The following is a 23217-nucleotide window of genomic DNA, read 5'->3' on the forward strand; positions in this document are numbered from 1 at the left end:
GGTAATTCGGAGCCTTACCAGTTCTAAAAATCCTGGATCATCGAATTGGTAATCCAAATCTGGTTCGATAATAGCAGGAAAATGGGGAGATGTTCCCTCAACGTCCCCATCACCGGAGAGGATGGTGGAAGCTGAGAAGGAGGACGTATCGTTTTCCATGTTGGTGGAGTCTACCCAGTCATCGGCTTTAGTATGATCCAAGCTTTCTTCACTCCGCTCTTCCATCACTATGGTGGGCGGCTCTTCGGAGGATGGAAACTCAGTTTCTAGGTCGTCAGGAAAGTCGGGTAAGGAAGGAACGCTGAGTATGTGGTTAGTGGTGGGAATAGGAGGGGCGGCAGATGTAAATTCTTCGGGTGGTGATAGGAGGGTGGTGATCACCCATGTCATCTCATTCTCCGTATCAACTGTGGTAGGAGCCTGGACCAATGGGGGCACCGTAGTGTCCTGAGGGGTGGTGGGGCTCTCAGTTGTCCAAACTTCTTCAGTTATATCAAAGTCAGAAGTGACTTCGAGTGTGGTGCCATCCGAGACAAATGGGATGGTGACAATATCTACCGGTACGGTGGTGGGCATGGTAGTTGGCAGGCTGGTAGGCTCTTCTGTTGGAGGCCGAGTTGTTATTTCTGGGGTAGGTTCCTCAGTGGTGGGTTCAATGGTGGTGGGATCAGGTTCAGGCGTGGTGACGACATCTGTTGTGGTCACTGTGGTTGTGGCAATGAAGGTGGTCGGTACAGTGGTAGGGACTGGTGTAGGTGTGGTTTCTATGACAGTAGGTGTTGTGGTGGCCGGAGTTGTGGTGGTGGTGGTGGACGTGGTCTCGGGAACAGGACTAGGGGTGGTTATCAATAATGTAGTGGTAGGGATAGCTGTAGTTGTTGGCTCTGGTTCTGGCACAAAGATGAGAGTTGGAGATGGTTCTGGCACTGGAAACTGAGCCTAGTGATAGAAAGAAATAGATATGAGATACGGATGGATGGAGGGATTGATAGAGGGATGGAGGGATTGATAGAGGGATGGAGGGATTGATAGAGGGATGGAGGAATGGATGGATAGAGGGAAGGATAGAGGTGACAGATAGAGGGGACGGAGAGAGGGACGGAGAGAGGGACGGAGAGAGGGACGGAGAGAGGGACGGAGAGAGGGGCGGAGAGAGAGACGGAGAGATAGAGGGGTGAATGGATAGATAGAGGGGACGGAGAGAGGGACGAGGAGAGGGACGGAGAGAGGGACGGTGAGAGGGACGGAGAGAGGGACGGTGAGAGGGACGGAGAGAGGGGCGGAGAGAGGGACGGAGAGAGGGACGGAGAGAGAGACGGAGAGATAGAGGGGTGAATGGATAGATAGAGGGGACGGAGAGAGGGACGGGGAGAGGGACGGAGAGAGGGACGGTGAGAGGGACGGAGAGAGGGACGGTGAGAGGGACGGAGAGAGGGACGGATAGATAGAGGGGTGAATGGATAGATAGAGGGGACGGAGAGAGGGACGGGGAGAGGGACGGAGAGAGGGACGGGGAGAGGGACGGAGAGAGGGACGGAGAGAGGGACGGAGAGAGGGACGGAGAGAGGGACGAAGAGAGGGACGGAGAGAAGGACGGAGAGAGGGACGGAGAGATAGAGGGGTGAATGGATAGATAGATGGATAGAGGGATGGATGAATGAATAGATGGATCGACTGATGGATAGCTAGATATAACACTTACCAACTTATTGAAAATAATTGTCCCATCTTCACATGTGGCTTTATGGGTGCAGACATGTTGGTGAATGCACCAATTACATCCCCATTCACTACTCACACATCCCCGACACCTGAAATTATTTTACAAGGAAAAGAGAAAAAATTATACAAATCAAGAAAAAAAAAAAACCAACTGTCTAATATCTATCATCTAACATATCTCTAGATCCCATCTCCTCTATCTATGGCAGACGATAGCACAAATTGTTCCATCCCACAAGGATTAATACATCCAGCTTATGCTATTTGATGACATATATGTAGAAACCATGGAGGTTTCAATCCTTGTGAACTGGAACAATTTTGGACAGGTCCTGCCTCTGAGGAGCATGGTCTTTGGCAGTTCCGTCCCCCCAGGAGTGAGCTGAGCAGACTGTAGGTGGGCCGTTTCTTACTCCATACTCACGGGGCACTTTTGTATAGTTGGGCTACAGCTGTGCAGTCGTAGAAGATGAAGTCCACTGTGGTGATGGTCACTGCCCCAAACTGGAGCTGCAGCCTCACTCGCACGTGATCTGTGAATAAAGCACAGAGTCGTAGAGTCGGGTTATATGTTCAGTGCTGGACACAGCAGGGGGGTCAGCGAGCGCGGAGGAGATCGGCTGGATTCTGCAGGCAGTGACAGGTCCACAACCATATGAAGTGGTCTAAGATCCACCAGACGAAGATCTCACTGACCTGTTCCTGCTTTGATGACCGGGGCTTTGCTGGGATCTGGAGACGGACACATGACGCCAGACTCCGTCCTGATCGCTCGGCTCTCGAAGTCCTCAAAGAAGCAGAAGTAGGACTCTTCTTGATACAGAGATGGTAAGTCAGGAATGGACAGGAAGACCTGTGAGTACAGACTGAGAAATTAGGCACAGCCCGGATGATGGCCCCCAGAGCGATGTTCTACAGGACAACCCTCCTCTTCCATCAGATACCAATCATAGCTGGATTCCTTTTATTTGGGGCAAAGATTCCGTTTGGTGCCTTGTCCCTGTATCTGCATACCCCACCCGAGGCACCCGCCAGTCCCAGTACCGGTGCCCCAGCAGTCCCAGTACCGGTGCCCCAGCAGATACTCACGTTTCTCTTCTCCTCCTTGCTGATATTGGCAGGACTCAGGGACTGTACGGTCAGGCAGCGCTGATCGTCATCATGAGCCCAAAGCCACTGATTCTTCTCTCCTGAACGTAGACACTCGTATCTCCGGCTACATCTACGGTAGGAGAAGAGGAAGGAAGACATTAGAAGAAGATGGCACATGCCCCTCTAACCAGCAAAGTTTTGATGAAACTTTCAAAAAAGTTTGTGGAGTTTTTTCCCTCTGAGAGATGAACAAGGTCAACTGCTTAGGACTTGTTGGAAAACCTAAACCTTCACTCCATATTTTACTTTTATGCACAAAACTCTACAAAGAGAAACTAAACTTTCATTTTCTTTATAATTTTGTCCAACGAGGAAAGTTATGAAACTTTGCAAATCACTTTGTTTGTTTACTAGAATGAAGACGAATCCGCTAATAAACAACTAATGTATGTAAGTGGCTTCCAAACCCCATCTAGTCTATTTGCTGCCTTGATACCAACACGTAGTCCTTTGGAGCACAAATGATGGCAGTGATGGCTCAGCCTCGATCTCCGCCTCTGTGTGTTCTTCTTTTCAGCACAATCTCTTGCAGCAGAAGCTTCTCCCCAAGAGACCGGCGCTGACCCATCACTGCCATCATCTGTACTCCAAATAACTACATGCTGATATCAAGAGAATTAAGACTGGGGAAGGATTTGAAAGCCACTTACATGCATTTTTTTTATTTGTTAACAAATAAAGACAAATCCCCTATTGGAGTGATTTGCAAAGTTTCATAACTTGGACAAAAATCATAAAAAAATAAAAGTTTTATTACTCTTTAAAAGTTGGTGTCCCATTAGAACACCCCCAATTACGTAACCTATTGAGACTTCATGCAATACTAAATATGACCAGTAGTGGGCGCTGCAGAAGAAATAAAAGACTGTGCCACATCATGAGCTTCCTTCGCTATAAAGGAGCATTTGTCACATTTCTCTTAGTCAGTCTCATCTCCCCCCCTCCCCCCCCTCCTCGTGGTCTTGTGTGTTGCTGTAAGACAACTGGCTGCAGCAGGAGCCTCCCCCCTCTGCCCTGTCTGCACTAATCCCTAAACTCCCTAAACTTCACCCCCTTGGCTAATTTAATTAAAAAAATCATTTTTAGATTTAGTGTTCTTTTAAGGTCATTTAATAGACTCCATTGCACCCTCCAGCTTTGTGGGGGTTTCGTTGCATAGGCCAGAGTCCGAAACTTATGGCACCCTGTGTGCAGATATATATATATATATTTTTACTGACTAACATGAGAAACTTACTTTCCATGGAGAACGCACCAGCCGCAGTAGGGATCTCCGGCGGTGAGGCATGATGTGCAATCCGTGTGTTGGGAACATTCAGAAAGTGGCAACTTTGTAACCTAAAGAGAAGAATTCAGAATGTTTAGGATTGAGAACAATGGAATCCAGGGGAGTCAATAATATATAATGGGAAGGGAGATAAATGTACGCCGCCAGAGGCGAGAGCTACACCCCAACGTCCCCCGCTACACCCCAACGTCCCCCGCTACACCCCAACGTCCCCCGCTGCGCCACTCACCAGGTATCACTATATCCCTTACCGGCCATGTTTTTCCATGTCACTAATTATTTGCATTTTCCCTCATTATAGTCTGATACTTCACGCTCTGCAGCGGTCACTTCCCAGCAATCATTCCGTTATCATCCCAAAATTACAATGAAAGTCAGCACAGTTGTCAGAAAAAATAAGTACACCCTCTTTAAATTCTCTGGTTTTACATATCAGGACATAACAGAAGAAGGAAAGACACCAAAAATAATTTTTTACTAACGTATCTGAATGCTCCGGAGCAGCCGACTGCCCAAACTTCTGCTCTTATAGTGGGGAGGTCAAGTCACTGCTGAACGAGTAAGTAAGGATGTCTAATGTACAGAACGTGGCGGTTACTGATCCTGCCAATTTACTGGAAGCAGTAAGGGTGTACTTAATTATTCACACTGTCATGTGTTATTGTTCATCTGCTTTAGCTCGTCTAAGGACCTTCTAAGAACAAGAGGTTTCTTTTTTAATGTCCTGATAACGTGAAACCATAGCTTTTAAAAAGGGTGTACTTAGTTTTTCACATGACTGTATATAGACAACGCTGGATCCACCATTCACAATAGGTGATATCACAGCTCACCTCCTCCTCCTGTACACTGACTGATAACACCTCTATATACAGTTGATAACACAGAATCCACCATTCACAATAGGTGATGTCACAGCTCACCTCCTCCTCCTGTACACTGACTGATAACACCTCTATATACAGTAGATAACACAGGATCCACCATTCGCAATAGGTGATGTCACAGCTCACCTCCTCCTGTACAATGAGGTATAACACCTCTATATACAGTAGATAACACAGGATCCATCATTCACAATAGGTGATGTCACAGCTCACCTCCTCCTCCTCCTGTACAATGACTGATAACACCTCTATATACAGTAGATAACACAGGATCCGCCATACACATTAGGTGATGTCACAGCTCACCAGCTCCTCCTCCTGTACAATGACTGATAACACCTCTATATACAATAGATAACACAGGATCCACCATACACAATAGGTGATGTCACAGCTCACCTCCTCCTCCTCCTGTACAATGACTGATAACGCCTCTATATACAGTAGATAACACAGGATCCACCATTCACAATAGGTGATGTCACAGCTCACCTCCTCCTCCTGTACAATGACTGATAACACCTCTGTATACAGTAGATAACACAGGATCCACCATTCACAATAGGTGATGTCACAGCTCACCTCCTCCTCCTCCTGTGCAATGACTGATAACACCTCTATATACAGTAGATAATACAGGATCCACCATTCACAATAGGTGATGTCACAGCTCACCTCCTCCTCCTGTACAATGACTGATAACACCTCTATATACAGTAGATAACACAGGATCCGCCATACACAATAGGTGATGTCACAGCTCACCTCCTCCTCCTCCTGTACAATGACTGATAACACCTGTATATACAGTAGATAACACAGGATCCACCATTCACAGTAGGTGATGTCACAGCTCACCTCCTCCTCCTGTACAATGACTGATAACACCTCTGTATACAGTAGATAACACAGGATCCACCATTCACAATAGGTGATGTCACAGCTCACCTCCTCCTCCTGTACAATGACTGATAACACCTCTGTATACAGTAGATAACACAGGATCCACCATTCACAATAGGTGATGTCATAGCTCACCTCCTCCTCCTGTGCAATGACTGAGAACACCTCTATATACAGTAGATAATACAGGATCCACCATTCACAATAGGTGATGTCACAGCTCACCTCCTTCTCCTCCTGTACAATGACTGATAACACCTCTATATACAGTAGATAACACAGGATCCACCAAACACAATAGGTGATGTCACAGCTCACCTCCTCCTCCTCCTGTACAATGACTGATAACACCTCTATATTCAGTAGATAACACAGGATCCACCATACACAATAGGTGATGTCACAGCTCACCTCCTCCTCCTCCTGTACAATGACTGATAACACCTCTATATACAGTAGATAACACAGGATCCACCATTCACAATAGGTGATGTCACAGCTCACCTCCTCCTCCTGTACAATGACTGATAACACCTCTGTATACAGTAGATAACACAGGATCCACCATTCACAATAGGTGATGTCACAGATCACCTCCTCCTGTACAATGAGGTATAACACCTCTATATACAGTAGATAACACAGGATCCATCATTCACAATAGGTGATGTCACAGCTCACCTCCTCCTCCTCCTGTACAATGACTGATAACACCTCTATATACAGTAGATAACACAGGATCCACCATTCACAATAGGTGATGTCACAGCTCACCTCCTCCTCCTGTACAATGACTGATAACACCTCTGTATACAGTAGATAACACAGGATCCACCATTCACAATAGGTGATGTCACAGCTCACCTCCTCCTCCTCCTGTACAATGACTGATAACACCTCTATATACAGTAGATAACACAGGATCCGCCATACACATTAGGTGATGTCACAGCTCACCAGCTCCTCCTCCTGTACAATGACTGATAACACCTCTATATACAATAGATAACACAGGATCCACCATACACAATAGGTGATGTCACAGCTCACCTCCTCCTCCTCCTGTACAATGACTGATAACACCTCTATATACAGTAGATAACACAGGATCCACCATTCACAATAGGTGATGTCACAGCTCACCTCCTCCTCCTGTACAATGACTGATAACACCTCTATATACAGTAGATAACACAGGATCCACCATACACAATAGGTGATGTCACAGCTCACCTCCTCCTCCTGTACAATGACTGATAACACCTCTGTATACAGTAGATAACACAGGATCCACCATTCACAATAGGTGATGTCATAGCTCACCTCCTCCTCCTGTACAATGACTGATAACACCTCTATATACAGTAGATAACACAGGATCCACCATACACAATAGGTGATGTCACAGCTCACCTCCTCCTCCTCCTCCTGTACAATGACTGATAACACCTCTGTATACAGTAGATAACACAGGATCCACCATTCACAATAGGTGATGTCACAGCTCACCTCCTCCTCCTGTACAATGACTGATAACACCTCTGTATACAGTAGATAATACAGGATCCACCATTCACAATAGGTGATGTCACAGCTCACCTCCTTCTCCTCCTGTACAATGACTGATAACACCTCTATATACAGTAGATAACACAGGATCCACCAAACACAATAGGTGATGTCACAGCTCACCTCCTACTCCTCCTGTACAATGACTGATAACACCTCTATATACAGTAGATAACACAGGATCCACCATACACAATAGGTGATGTCACAGCTCACCTCCTCCTCCTCCTGTACAATGACTGATAACACCTCTATAGTAACATAGTAACATAGTAACATAGTTAGTAAGGCCGAAAAAAGACATTTGTCCATCCAGTTCAGCCTATATTCCATCATAATAAATCCCCAGATCTACGTCCTTCTACAGAACCTAATAATTGTATGATACAATATTGTTCTGCTCCAGGAAGACATCCAGGCCTCTCTTGAACCCCCCGACTGAGTTCGCCATCACCACCTCCTCAGGCAAGCAATTCCAGATTCTCACTGCCCTAACAGTAAAGAATCCTCTTCTATGTTGGTGGAAAAACCTTCTCTCCTCCAGACGCAAAGAATGCCCCCTTGTGCCCGTCACCTTCCTTGGTATAAGCAGATCCTCAGCGAGATATTTGTATTGTCCCCTTATATACTTATACATGGTTATTAGATCGCCCCTCAGTCGTCTTTTTTCTAGACTAAATAATCCTAATTTCGCTAATCTATCTGGGTATTGTAGTTCTCCCATCCCCTTTATTAATTTTGTTGCCCTCCTTTGTACTCTCTCTAGTTCCATTATATCCTTCCTGAGCACCGGTGCCCAAAACTGGACACAGTACTCCATGTGCGGTCTAACTAGGGATTTGTACAGAGGCAGTATAATGCTCTCATCATGTGTATCCAGACCTCTTTTAATGCACCCCATGATCCTGTTTGCCTTGGCAGCTGCTGCCTGGCACTGGCTGCTCCAGGTAAGTTTATCATTAACTAGGATCCCCAAGTCCTTCTCCCTGTCAGATTTACCCAGTGGTTTCCCGTTCAGTGTGTAATGGTGATATTGATTCCCTCTTCCCATGTGTATAACCTTACATTTATCATTGTTAAACCTCATCTGCCACCTTTCAGCCCAAGTTTCCAACTTATCCAGATCCATCTGTAGCAGAATACTATCTTCTCTTGTATTAACTGCTTTACATAGTTTTGTATCATCTGCAAATATCGATATTTTACTGTGTAAACCTTTTACCAGATCATTAATGAATATGTTGAAGAGAACAGGTCCCAATACTGACCCCTGCGGTACCCCACTGGTCACAGCGACCCAGTTAGAGACTATACCATTTATAACCACCCTCTGCTTTCTCTCACTAAGCCAGTTACTAACCCATTTACACACATTTTCCCCCAGACCAAGCATTCTCATTTTGTGTACCAACCTCTTGTGCGGCACGGTATCAAACGCTTTGGAAAAATCGAGATATACCACGTCCAATGACTCACCGTGGTCCAGTCTATAGCTTACCTCTTCATAAAAACTGATTAGATTGGTTTGACAGGAGCGATTTCTCATAAACCCATGCTGATATGGAGTTAAACAGTTATTCTCATTGAGATAATCCAGAATAACATCCCTCAGAAACCCTTCAAATATTTTACCAACAATAGAGGTTAGACTTACTGGCCTATAATTTCCAGGTTCACTTTTAGAGCCCTTTTTGAATATTGGCACCACATTTGCTATGCGCCAGTCCTGCGGAACAGACCCTGTCGCTATAGAGTCACTAAAAATAAGAAATAATGGTTTATCTATTACATTACTTAGTTCTCTTAGTACTCGTGGGTGTATGCCATCCGGACCCGGAGATTTATCTATTTTAATCTTATTTAGCCGGTTTCGCACCTCTTCTTGGGTTAGATTGGTGACCCTTAATATAGGGTTTTCATTGTTTCTTGGGATTTCACCTAGCATTTCATTTTCCACCGTGAATACCGTGGAGAAGAAGGTGTTTAATATGTTAGCTTTTTCCTCGTCATCTACAACCATTCTTTCCTCACTATTTTTTAAGGGGCCTACATTTTCAGTTTTTATTCTTTTACTATTGATATAGTTGAAGAACAGTTTGGGATTAGTTTTACTCTCCTTAGCAATGTGCTTCTCTGTTTCCTTTTTGGCAGCTTTAATTAGTTTTTTAGATAAAGTATTTTTCTCCCTATAGTTTTTTAGAGCTTCAATGGTGCCATCCTGCTTTAGTAGTGCAAATGCTTTCTTTTTACTGTTAATTGCCTGTCTTACTTCTTTGTTTAGCCACATTGGGTTTTTCCTATTTCTAGTCCTTTTATTCCCACAAGGTATAAACCGCTTACACTGCCTATTTAGGATGTTCTTAAACATTTCCCATTTATTATCTGTATTCTTATACTGTGTTATACAGTAGATAACACAGGATCCACCATTCACAATAGGTGATGTCACAGCTCACCTCCTCCTCCTGTACAATGACTGATAACACCTCTGTATACAGTAGATAACACAGGATCCACCATTCACAATAGGTGATGTCACAGCTCACTTCCTCCTCCTCCTGTACAATGACTGATAACACCTCTATATACAGTAGATAACACAGGATCCACCATTCACAATAGGTGATGTCACAGCTCACCTCCTCCTCCTGTACAATGACTGATAACACCTCTGTATACAGTAGATAACACAGGATCCACCACTCACAATAGGTGATGTCACAGCTCACCTCCTCCTCCTGTACAATGACTGATAACACCTTTGTATACAGTAGATAACACAGAATCCACCATTCACAATAGGTGATGGCACAGCTCACCTCCTCCCCCTCCTTCACAATGACCTCTGCACAGGTCACAGAGCATGCCCACAACGCTTTCCCATAAAAGTCTATGAACATCTCCAGTCTTCAGATTCCTGGACCATGAGGACTCGTTGATCCCTTCGCTGTGACTTCCTCGTGGTGGTGGTACCAGACCTCCGCTTTCCTTACCGTGGACTGAGTCATGATGTACAGATGTTTTTCGTTCTGATCAAACAGCAGGTCTGCAGACACCGCAGTGTTGGACTGTGTGGGCACGCTGGCATAGTGCCGGGCATCGTTGTTACCCCCAAGGTAGACCTGAAAACAGGGAGTCACAGTGTGAACGCTGCGCTAATGACACATATTTGCACTGTACAATCAGTCATATTTATAATTAATAAAATATTTACACCACATATAGCAGCGACCTGATCCGTTGTGTGTACACAGCTCCTATGGAGACCAATGCACCTCCATGGTTACAGACTACAAACAAACCTTGTCTGGGCAAAACTTCACTATCGGACTGCTGACATCCTATTGGTCTGGTTAATATGGCACAATTCAGTTTTTATTACTCAATTTACCCCCCCCCCACCACCCTCCCTCCAAAAAAACTATTAAAAAAATAAAATAATAATAATAATAATATAAAATAAAAAGAAATGTAATTTAAACAGAAAAATGTTATTGATTTGAATCACAATTTTCTAGACTTTACATGGTCTGCAATTTGCAGACCTCACCTAAAGACAATCTGTCAACAGGTCAAAAGGGGTCATTTTTTGTTCTTATCCACTGCTCCCCTAATTTTTATCATTTTTTTAAAATCCACCATATGGTTCCAGGTATATGGTCCTTTTTTTGTATGGTGCAAATTTTTATGTTTTTTTTTTTTAAAAACAAAAAAGTGCTCACAGGATAATAAGGCAAAGCAGACTGAAGACTCGCCCCAGAGGATCCTGTGAGCTACGCCCCTTAGGTAAAGACTCAAAAAAATTAGCACTAAACAAAAAGGTTCATATCTCTGGTTCAATATGTCAGATAAAAAAATAAATAAATACAAAATATGAATAGTGAGGAAAGTAGCAGGTAACCTGGTAAAACTATTGGTTATATGAAGCTGCCACTAGGGGGAGCTCACCGTAGGCAGATTTACACGGCTCCTATGGGGAATTCATATGCACTAAGCTATTCTTGGTGCCCTAGGATTCTTGTGCATGTCCCCGCCTAAGTATAGTATATATATATATATATATATATATATATATATATATATATATACACACAATATAGAGTATATATTAATACGGTAATAACAATACAATAATATATTCAATAATTATATACATATATATATATATATATATATATATATATATATAGTGGGGCAAAAAAGTATTTAGTCAGTCAGCAATAGTGCAAGTTCCACCACTTAAAAAGATGAGAGGCGTCTGTAATTTACATCATAGGTAGACCTCAACTATGGGAGACAAACTGAGAAAAAAAAATCCAGAAAATCACATTGTCTGTTTTTTTAACATTTTATTTTCATATTATGGTGGAAAATAAGTATTTGGTCAGAAACAAAATTTCATCTCAATACTTTGTAATATATCCTTTGTTGGCAATGACAGAGGTCAAACGTTTTCTGTAAGTCTTCACAAGGTTGCCACACACTGTTGTTGGTATGTTGGCCCATTCCTCCATGCAGATCTCCTCTAGAGCAGTGATGTTTTTGGCTTTTCGCTTGGCAACACGGACTTTCAACTCCCTCCAAATGTTTTCTATAGGGTTGAGATCTGGAGACTGGCTAGGCCACTCCAGGACCTTGAAATGCTTCTTACGAAGCCACTCCTTCGTTGCCCTGGCGGTGTGCTTTGGATCATTGTCATGTTGAAAGACCCAGCCACGTTTCATCTTCAATGCCCTTGCTGATGGAAGGAGGTTTGCACTCAAAATCTCACGATACATGGCCCCATTCATTCTTTCATGTACCCGGATCAGTCGTCCTGGCCCCTTTGCAGAGAAACAGCCCCAAAGCATGATGTTTCCACCACCATGCTTTACAGTAGGTATGGTGTTTGATGGATGCAACTCAGTATTCTTTTTCCTCCAAACACGACAAGTTGTGTTTCTACCAAACAGTTCCAGTTTGGTTTCATCAGACCATAGGACATTCTCCCAAAACTCCTCTGGATCATCCAAATGCTCTCTAGCAAACTTCAGACGGGCCCGGACATGTACTGGCTTAAGCAGTGGGACACGTCTGGCACTGCAGGATCTGAGTCCATGGTGGCGTAGTGTGTTACTTATGGTAGGCCTTGTTACATTGGTCCCAGCTCTCTGCAGTTCATTCACTAGGTCCCCCCGCGTGGTTCTGGGATTTTTGCTCACCGTTCTTGTGATCATTCTGACCCCACGGGGTGGGATTTTGCGTGGAGCCCCAGATCCAGGGAGATTATCAGTGGTCTTGTATGTCTTCCATTTTCTAATTATTGCTCCCACTGTTGATTTCTTCACTCCAAGCTGGTTGGCTATTGCAGATTCAGTCTTCCCAGCCTGGTGCAGGGCTACAATTTTGTTTCTGGTGTCCTTTGACAGCTCTTTGGTCTTCACCATAGTGGAGTTTGGAGTCAGACTGTTTGAGGGTGTGCACAGGTGTCTTTTTATACTGATAACAAGTTTAAACAGGTGCCATTACTACAGGTAATGAGTGGAGGAAAGAGGAGACTCTTAAAGAAGAAGTTACAGGTCTGTGAGAGCCAGAAATCTTGATTGTTTGTTTCTGACCAAATACTTATTTTCCACCATAATATGCAAATAAAATGTTAAAAAAACAGACAATGTGATTTTCTGGATTTTTTTTTCTCAGTTTGTCTCCCATAGTTGAGGTCTACCTATGATGTAAATTACAGACGCCTCTCAGCTTTTTAAGTGGTGGAACTTGCACTATTGCTGACTGACTAAATACTTTTTTGCCCCACTGTGTGTGTGTGTGTATATATATATATATATATATATATAATGTATTATATAATTTTATTAACTATATATATATATAATTTTATTAATATATATAATTTTAGTAAAATATAAGTAGATATAATATAGAGAGAGACAGAGGCTGCCAATTATTTTAAGAGCTCTGTCCATATGTATCTGACTTTTTTATTATTATTATTATATTATCTTTCTGACAGTGTAAGAGACGGATTCAGGGAAGAATGCCAGGTAAATACAAGGCAGAGCGAGCGGTTGCTGGTCCTGCATTGCTTGGTTGTTACTAGGGAGAACTTGCATGCTGCGCACAGCTCCTTGTCTTTAATGTGGAGGCGGGCGACACCGCAGTTTATTAGACAAGCATGAGAGCTTTGTGTAAAGACGTAATGTCGCCATCCCAAGGTATATCTCGTCTTCCCACTCCTTTAGGTCCTAATGTCAGCCCCGAGCAATCCATCATGCGGTGGCTACAAGGCTGCTCCATGTGACTAGTCAGATTTACTCGACCTTGAGCAGGACCTTCATTCTCGTGTTTCTCCACTAGGTGGCAGCAAAGCTTCGTCTTTAGGAAAAACATGGAAAACAAAAACCCGCTACAATATGTTCTAAAGTTCGGGCACGTAATTGGTACCTCGGTGCGGCGGCCGTGCTGTGAATCGTAAAGCGCTCGGTGGCCATAGCAATTAACTCATAACCCGCGAGGGTTGTCCTGCACAACTCGCTATTGTATATGTCACTGGAAGGATAAATGGACCAAGCCGTGGCGGCATTAATTTACATGACAAAAACTGACCACAAAAGGGCTTTGCAAAAGTTTTAGGCGGGTTTGAAAAAATAAAAATAAAAAAGCTGCAAAATAAGAATGCTTAAAAGTGTTAATAGTTAATTTTTTTTATCAATGAACAAAATGCAACGAGAATGAACAAAAGAGAAATCTGAATCCCATCGATATTTGGTGTCCGCCCGTCACCAACAGTTCGTCTAGAAACTTCTACAGTCAGTGATTCTGTAGGGATATAGTCAGGTGTATGAGCAACAGGTTGTACCAAAGGGGTGATAAGGATCATTATTTCATGCGAACTGAAACAGAAACAGATGTAGGAGGCTTAAAACTGGGTGAGGAACAGACAAGCTATGCTACAAAGGTGAGGCTATGGAAGGCAGTTTCATGCCACAGGCTTAAAACTGGGTGAGGAAGAGACAAGCTATGCTATAAAGGTGAGGCTATGGAAGGCAGTTTCATGTCACAGGCTTAAAACTGGGTGAGGAAGAGACAAGCTATGCTATAAAGGTGAGGCTATGGAAGGCAGTTTCATGTCACAGGCTTAAAACTGGGTGAGGAACAGACAAGCTATGCTACAAAGTTGAGGCTATGGAAGGCAGTTTCATGTCACAGGCTTAAAACTGGGTGAGGAAGAGACAAGCTATGCTACAAAGCTGAGGCTATGGAAGGCAGTTTCATGCCACAGGCTTAAAACTGGGTGAGGAAGAGACAAGCTATGCTACAAAGGTGAGGCTATGGAAGGCAGTTTCATGCCACAGGCTTAATACTGGGTGAGGAAGAGACAAGCTATGCTACAAAGCTGAGGCTGTGGAAGGCAGTTTCATGTCACAGGCTTAATACTGGGTGGGGAAGAGACAAGCTATGCTACAAAGCTGAGGCTATGGAAGGCAGTTTCATGTCACAGGCTTAATACTGGGTGAGGAAGAGACAAGCTATGCTACAAAGCTGAGGCTATGGAAGGCAGTTTCATGTCACAGGCTTAAAACTGGGTGAGGAACAGACAAGCTATGCTACAAAGCTGAGGCTGTGGAAGGCAGTTTCATGTCACAGGCTTAATACTGGGTGGGGAAGAGACAAGCTATGCTACAAAGCTGAGGCTATGGAAGGCAGTTTCATGTCACAGGCTTAATACTGGGTGAGGAACAGACAAGCTATGCTACAAAGCTGAGGCTATGGAAGGCAGTTTCATGTCACAGGCTTAATACTGGGTGAGGAACAGACAAGCTATGCTACAAAGCTGAGGCTATGGAAGGCAGTTTCATGTCACAGGCTTAATACTGGGTGGGGAAGAGACAAGCTATGCTACAAAGCTGAGGCTATGGAAGGCAGTTTCATGTCACAGGCTTAAAACTGGGTGAGGAACAGACAAGCTATGCTACAAAGCTGAGGCTATGGAAGGCAGTTTCATGTCACAGGCTTAAAACTGGGTGAGGAAGAGACAAGCTATGCTACAAAGCCGAGGCTGTGGAAGGCAGTTTCATGTCACAGGCTTAATACTGGGTGGGGAAGAGACAAGCTATGCTACAAAGCTGAGGCTATGGAAGGCAGTTTCATGCCACAGGCTTAAATCTGGGTGAGGAACAGACAAGCTATGCTACAAACATTAGGTTGTTGAAGATAGTTTCAGGTCACAGGATTCAAACTGGATGAGAAACAGACAAGCTTTGTTACAAGTCTAATCACAGCAATAAGACACAAGGTAGTTATACTGCATCAGCAAGGTGTCTTCCAGGCAAAAAAAACGTAAAAAGTAGACTAAAACGTTTTCACGGTATTGTACATGTGTCAGGGTGGAGAATAAAACTGACACATTTGTAGAACATTGCACATCGCCACTCATGTCGCCATATACTTATATCCCTTGGTGACCACTTTTTATTTAAATCCGAGAAAGAGGAGACGTCAGCTCCTTCCTCCTTAACTCTATGCACATGTGCTTCCCTCCAGAAGGCAGAGACCTATATGTAGCGAAACCTTCCAAGAGGTCAATGATTAACCCTTCTGGACAAAACGATGGACATCCCTAGTCATTTTGCATTCTTTCCCTGCTCACCTCCAATCCTCACTTTTTCAGTGGGACCCCTTTTCTGCCTAGAATATCCTTGTCATGACTGTATTTCCGGATTATTGGACATTCCAGATTATTAGATTTGCATTAAATCAGTCCAACAGTCCCAGATGAAGTCAAATTTTGCCTGTGTAATTGGTTCAACTTGAGCTGCAATACCAGTCACTGCCTGTAGACAAAGGTGGCGCTGTTACTTAACTTAAGAGACAGGTTATTTTTATTTAAATAATAAATAATCACAAAAAAACAACGTTGTACAAAGTGATCAACGCCTCATCAGAAGCCATCATTTCGTATCAGGTGTCATTTAATGCTTTATTTTTAATCCAGCTGTGACCTCATCGGCGATTTCTCTGGAAGTTTCGCCCCTGAAATCTGGCCCTGAGCGCGGCTTGTGTGAGCAGGAAATTACTATAATACGATTTGATCCAGGTGAACGGACACGGGGAATGTGCTTGGGGACAAATTAGCTGCTTAAAGCCGCCGCGGTCAGTGACCGGCTGGAAAACAACACGATCAGCGCCAAATATCACTGTGACCTTGTTCTGCATGGCCGGATTAACGCCTAATTTTTCCTATGATAAAGGCCACAGTCTCAAGAATAAGGACAGATCCAGGATTCGCTTACTATAAGGTTAATCTAGAAAAAAGAAGAAAAAATCCGATAAAAAACAGCGCCACTTTTATCTACAGGCCGTGTCTGGTATTACAACTTAGCTCTATTTAAAGGCTACATACAGTTATTTTTTCTGCACTGTGCATTTTCCTCCTTAACGCAAAGTTAAGCAACTTACTAAATAATCTTCAAGAAAAATTGTCTATCACTTTGCTGACGAAAGGATGCAAATCCAACAAAGCTCCTCCTTCTAATCTTTCTTACCGAACCACCTGAATATAGCAGCAGTGAAATGGTTATACAAAGATCTGCAATGGGGAGATGAGAAAGCATCTACAATTTTATGGAGGGCAGAGAAAACGGACTTGATAAAAAGGAAAGGAAATGGAGAGGAAATAAGTGCAGGATAGAAGCTGTGCTGATATAGGAGGTAGTGGAGACAGCGGCACATCCAGCCTATATTACTGAGAGGGACACTCCCAGAGGAGAAAAATCGGAAACTTGGATCAGGCTGCAAATTGCATATTGGAGGGGCTGAAAATGAATGAAAAACTTATGATTCCAGACTGAAACTTAATAAAATTGTACTAACATTTAACTTTTTCATAGGGTTTATGTGAATGTGGCTTAGCGGTAATATCACCTTCCACTAATAGGGGGCAGTATGCAAACTGGAAAATCAACGCAAACTGGAAAATCAGCCACAGGAGGATATGTGCTCTAACCAAAGTCCTGAAAGAAGATCCTATCATTGGGGGTCCATTTATCAGTCCTGAAATAGGGGGTCCCAATGTCTCCTGTGTGAGTGAAGCAGTAGTTCACATATGACCACCAATCCATTCACTTCTATGGGACTGTCATAGATAGCCGTTCCATCAGTCCCATAGAAGTGACTAGAGCGACGGTCACGCCTGCGCACTGACGCTGCCTTCACACACGGGACATTGAGACCATAATAGGATTCTGCGGGACAACCCCTTTAAATGTTTTGATCCAAGCTCATTCTAAAACGAATTAAAAAAAAAAAAAAGTCAGGAGACAAATTGAAATTGGAAAATCTCGCCGGTATTTGGATCGCTGGCTCCATTGTCTGCAGGTATTTGCATATAAAGTAGGTAGGTCTAAATGAACAATTAAAATGGAAAAGTGGAGGAGCAGTGAAGGGGCATGGCCCAATTACACGGTTATCTGCAGGTCCGCTCGGGGCGGTACGGACCCTGTATACACGGGGCACATGGGGATGTTCCAATAATAATAGAAATATATTTATATATATTGTATTATAATATATTAATTTTATTATTAAAAATAATAAAAAAAAATATACCAGTTATTTATTTTTTTACTTAAATGCACATATTTTGGACAAAGTGTCATTTTTGCAACTGGATTTGATGACAAATTATGCCTCTTTTGCCATCTATAGGCTCACTGGCTGTAGAATGAGTTATACGAGAATCCATCAGTGAGCTCATTTCTTACTATTTTATCTGTCTTTTTTTTTTTTTTTAAATTTCTCCATACAGGTTCATAACCAAAAGATCACGTGAATGTGGAGTTAAACTTTGAAGTGGCCATAAATCATAGGAATTAAAAAAACAAGCTCACTGTCAGATACTTAGTTAACTCATTCTACAGCCAGCAATATGTAAGGAAAAAAACAAAAGATCATGAAAAAGTCAAACTGTACAAAAATTATAATTAACCCCAAGTATAATTGTAGCCAAAAAAAAACAAGAACATAAATTAAAAAAAAAAAAAACACAAAGGTGTTCTAATAACCATGTATAAGTATATAAGGGGACAATACAAATATCTCGCTGAGGATCTGTTTATACCAAGGAAGGTGACGGGCACAAGGGGGCATTCTTTGCGTCTGGAGGAGAGAAGGTTTTTCCACCAACATAGAAGAGGATTCTTTACTGTTAGGGCAGTGAGAATCTGGAATTGCTTGCCTGAGGAGGTGGTGATGGCGAACTCAGTCGAGGGGTTCAAGAGAGGCCTGGATGTCTTCCTGGAGCAGAACAATATTGTATCATACAATTATTAGGTTCTGTAGAAGGACGTAGATCTGGGTATTTATTATGATGGAATATAGGCTGAACTGGATGGACAAATGTCTTTTTTCGGCCTTACTAACTATGTTACTATGTTACTATGTTCATATCCTTTACTTTTTTGGGAGTGTCTTTGGGGCCCTACATCCAGTGGACATATGCCATACCAGTGATTGGCTGCAGCGGTCATATCAATGAACAACAGGGAAGTGAGGACCCATGGGGACCATTGGAGTACATGCGGGTGAAAGGTAGCAAAATCAGCCACAAAGTGCGTAACATGCGGATTTTGCAGCGGGTCCGGTGGCGGCAGAGTCTGCCATATGTGGATTATATTAATACTACCCACAAGGCATTTTCGCTGCACCGCGGTCACCTACTTTGTTAAGTTGTCCCTTGTGGTCACCAATAAATGCAATCGTGTGTTCTTCTTCCACATTGACAGCAATAGATGTCAGTCGTGTATCAGGGCTTTCGTAGACAGGAGCAGCTTCTAGGGGGTCCCAGCTCGCCATGGGGCTCGGGGTGTGGTCGGAACCACAAGGATAAGCATCTAATGTATCCTGCAAAAAAAAAAAGATTACATAGATTCAGATACAAGGTGTCCAATACGTTACAAGTGGGTCCGAATCTCATAACTGAGGCTTTTCCTTATCTCTAGAGTCTACCCTCTCCCATATATGGATAATTAAGGAAAACTTGTCACTTCCCATAAATGTCTTTATTTTACCTGGTGTAAATGCCGCTGTTCTCCTGAATCCGGCGATGTTTTTCTTTTCTTCCTACACCTCTCCATTCCTGAGATATGACCCCTTTCTTCCCTGTATAGTCTCTTTAGCCATCTGGGCGGGATCCTCAAGAACACGCCCACAGAAGTGGTGAGGACCACACCCACTTTGCTCAAAAGACTAGATTTATATACAGGAAAGAGAGGATCATATCTCAGGAATGGAGAGGAGAAGGAAAAAAAGAAAAACATCGCCGGATTCAGGAGAACAGCGGCATTCACACCAAGTAAAGAAATAACATATTTATGGCAAAGTAACAGGTCCCCTTTAAATCAATGAAATCCCAGATTGTGACTTATAAGAAAGGGAGGTGACATAGCTATAGTACCGTACCTAAATTATTCTTTGGGATTTCTTATTTTAATTGTTGCACTCGGTTTTCACAAACCGTGTGGGGACAAAGGTCAAGGTAGCACAGATGATTTTCTGGGAAATGGGGCTGCCGTCATCAACCAAAATAGGGACCTCTCTGTTTCCTATTTCTGGATAGTATTTCTCTGAACTCCAGCCCACAATCATAAACACAGTATACAGAATATTGCCATATAGCAGTAAGAGGAAAACTACAATATACAGCTCATGTGATGCTGTGAAATACTGCCAAAATAATACTGCCATATACAGCCTATGTAAAGCCATCAGAATACCGCCATATACAGCCTATGTAAAACCATCAGAATACTACCATATACAGCCTATGGAAACAGAAACACATGGGCTACTTGCACAGTGAACAAGTCTGTAGGAACATGTTCACACACCACCAAGAAACCTGAAGACACAAAAGAGAATAGTAAAACCAAAAACACTCAGTTATGGGTATACCGTGAAGTTTGGTAGAGCAGCTTAGTATACATTTTTTGCAAAAACGTATCAACCAAATACCCTGTTTTTTACATCTTTTACTAGCACTTGCGGATTACTGCAATTTTTTTCAAACTGAATGTTTTTGGTTTTACTATTCTCTTTTGTGTCTTCATATACAGCCTATGCAAAGCCATCAGAATACTATCATATACAGCCTATGTAAATCCATCAGAATACTACCATATACAGCCTATGTAAAGCCATCAGAATACAACCATATACAGCTCATATAAAGCCATCAGAATACTACCATATACAGCCTATGTAAAGCCATCAGAATACAACCATATACAGCTCATATAAAGCCATCAGAATACTACCATATACAGCCTATGTAAAGCCATCAGAATACAACCATATACAGCCCATATAAAGCCATCAGAATACCGTACTACCATATACAGCCTATGTAAAGCCATCAGAATACTACCATATACAGCTCATATAAAGCCATCAGAATACAACCATATACAGCCTATGTAAAGCCATCAGAATACAACCATATACAGCCCATATAAAGCCATCAGAATACAACCATATACAGCTCATATAAAGCCATCAGAATACTACCATATACAGCCTATGTAAAGCCATCAGAATACTACCATATACAGCTCATATAAAGCCATCAGAATACTACCATATACAGCCTATGTAAAGCCATCAGAATACTACCATATACAGCTCATATAAAGCCATCAGAATACTACCATATACAGCCCATATAAAGCCATCAGAATACTGCCATATACAGTCCATATAAAGCCATCAGAATACTACCATATACAGCTCATATAAAGCCATCAGAATACTACCATATACAGCCTATGTAAAGCCATCAGAATACTACCATATACAGCTCATATAAAGCCATCAGAATACTACCATATACAGCCCATATAAAGCCATCAGAATACTGCCATATACAGTCCATATAAAGCCATCAGAATACTGCCATATACAGTCCATATAAAGCCATCAGAATACTGCCATATACAGTCCATATAAAGCCATCAGAATACTACCATATACAGCACATATAAAGCCATCAGAATACTGCCATATACAGCCTATGTAAAGCCATCAGAATACTGCCATATACAGCCCATATAAAGCCATCAGAATACTATCATATACAGCCTATGTAAAGCCATCAGAATACTGCCATATACAGCCCATATAAAGCCATCAGAATACTACCATATACAGCCCATATAAAGCCATCAGAATACTGCCATATGCAGTCCATATAAAGCCATCAGAATACTGCCATATACAGTCCATATAAAGCCATCAGAATACTGCCATATACAGCCCATATAAAGCCATCAGAATACTGCCATATACAGTCCATATAAAGCCATCAGAATACTGCCATATACAGCCCATATAAAGCCATCAGAATACTGCCATATACAGCCCATATAAAGCCATCAGAATACTGCCATATACAGTCCATATAAAGCCATCAGAATACTGCCATATACAGCCCATATAAAGCCATCAGAATACTGCCATATACAGTCCATATAAAGCCATCAGAATACAACCATATACAGCCCATATAAAGCCATCAGAATACAACCATATACAGCCCATATAAAGCCATCAGAATACTACCATATACAGTCCATATAAAGCCATCAGAATACAACCATATACAGCCCACATAAAGCCATCAGAATACTGCCATATACAGCCCACATAAAGCCATCAGAATACTGCCATATACAGTCCATATAAAGCCATCAGAATACAACCATATACAGCCCATATAAAGCCATCAGAATACAACCATATACAGTCCATATAAAGCCATCAGAATACTGCCATATACAGTCCATATAAAGCCATCAGAATACTACCATATACAGTCCAAATAAAGCCATCAGAATACAACCATATACAGCCCATATAAAGCCATCAGAATACTGCCATATACAGCCCATATAAAGCCATCAGAATACTGCCATATACAGCCCATATAAAGCCATCAGAATACAACCATATACAGTCCATATAAAGCCATCAGAATACTGCCATATACAGTCCATATAAAGCCATCAGAATACAACCATATACAGTCCATATAAAGCCATCAGAATACTGCCATATACAGTCCATATAAAGCCATCAGAATACAACCATATACAGTCCATATAAAGCCATCAGAATACTGCCATATACAGCCCATATAAAGCCATCAGAATACTGCCATATACAGCCCATATAAAGCCATCAGAATACTACCATATACAGTCCATATAAAGCCATCAGAATACAACCATATACAGTCCATATAAAGCCATCAGAATACTGCCATATACAGTCCATATAAAGCCATCAGAATACAACCATATACAGCCCATATAAAGCCATCAGAATACTGCCATATACAGTCCATATAAAGCCATCAGAATACAACCATATAAAGCCCATATAAAGCCATCAGAATACTGCCATATACAGCCCATATAAAGCCATCAGAATACAACCATATACAGTCCATATAAAGCCATCAGAATACTGCCATATACAGTCCATATAAAGCCATCAGAATACAACCATATACAGCCCATATAAAGCCATCAGAATACTGCCATATACAGCCCATATAAAGCCATCAGAATACTACCATATACAGTCCATATAAAGCCATCAGAATACAACCATATACAGTCCATATAAAGCCATCAGAATACTGCCATA

General features: G+C 42.4%; 1 protein-coding gene across 1 annotated transcript in view; it reads right to left on the minus strand.

The window, feature by feature from the left end:
• Positions 1-23217, minus strand: part of PLXNB1 (plexin B1) — a 142940-nt gene that overhangs the window by 21526 nt on the left and 98197 nt on the right. The window contains exons 4-11 of the mRNA XM_069736457.1: positions 19234-19416; positions 10515-10643; positions 4112-4212; positions 2812-2944; positions 2419-2575; positions 2147-2255; positions 1703-1811; positions 19-939 (exon numbers count right to left, since the gene is read on the minus strand). Of these exons, the coding sequence (XP_069592558.1) occupies positions 19-939; positions 1703-1811; positions 2147-2255; positions 2419-2575; positions 2812-2944; positions 4112-4212; positions 10515-10643; positions 19234-19416 (1842 nt within the window). The remainder of the gene's footprint in view (positions 1-18; positions 940-1702; positions 1812-2146; positions 2256-2418; positions 2576-2811; positions 2945-4111; positions 4213-10514; positions 10644-19233; positions 19417-23217) is intronic.

The sequence above is a fragment of the Ranitomeya imitator genome, chromosome 8, assembly GCF_032444005.1.
Source record: "Ranitomeya imitator isolate aRanImi1 chromosome 8, aRanImi1.pri, whole genome shotgun sequence".
Classification (NCBI taxonomy): Eukaryota; Metazoa; Chordata; class Amphibia; order Anura; family Dendrobatidae; genus Ranitomeya; species Ranitomeya imitator.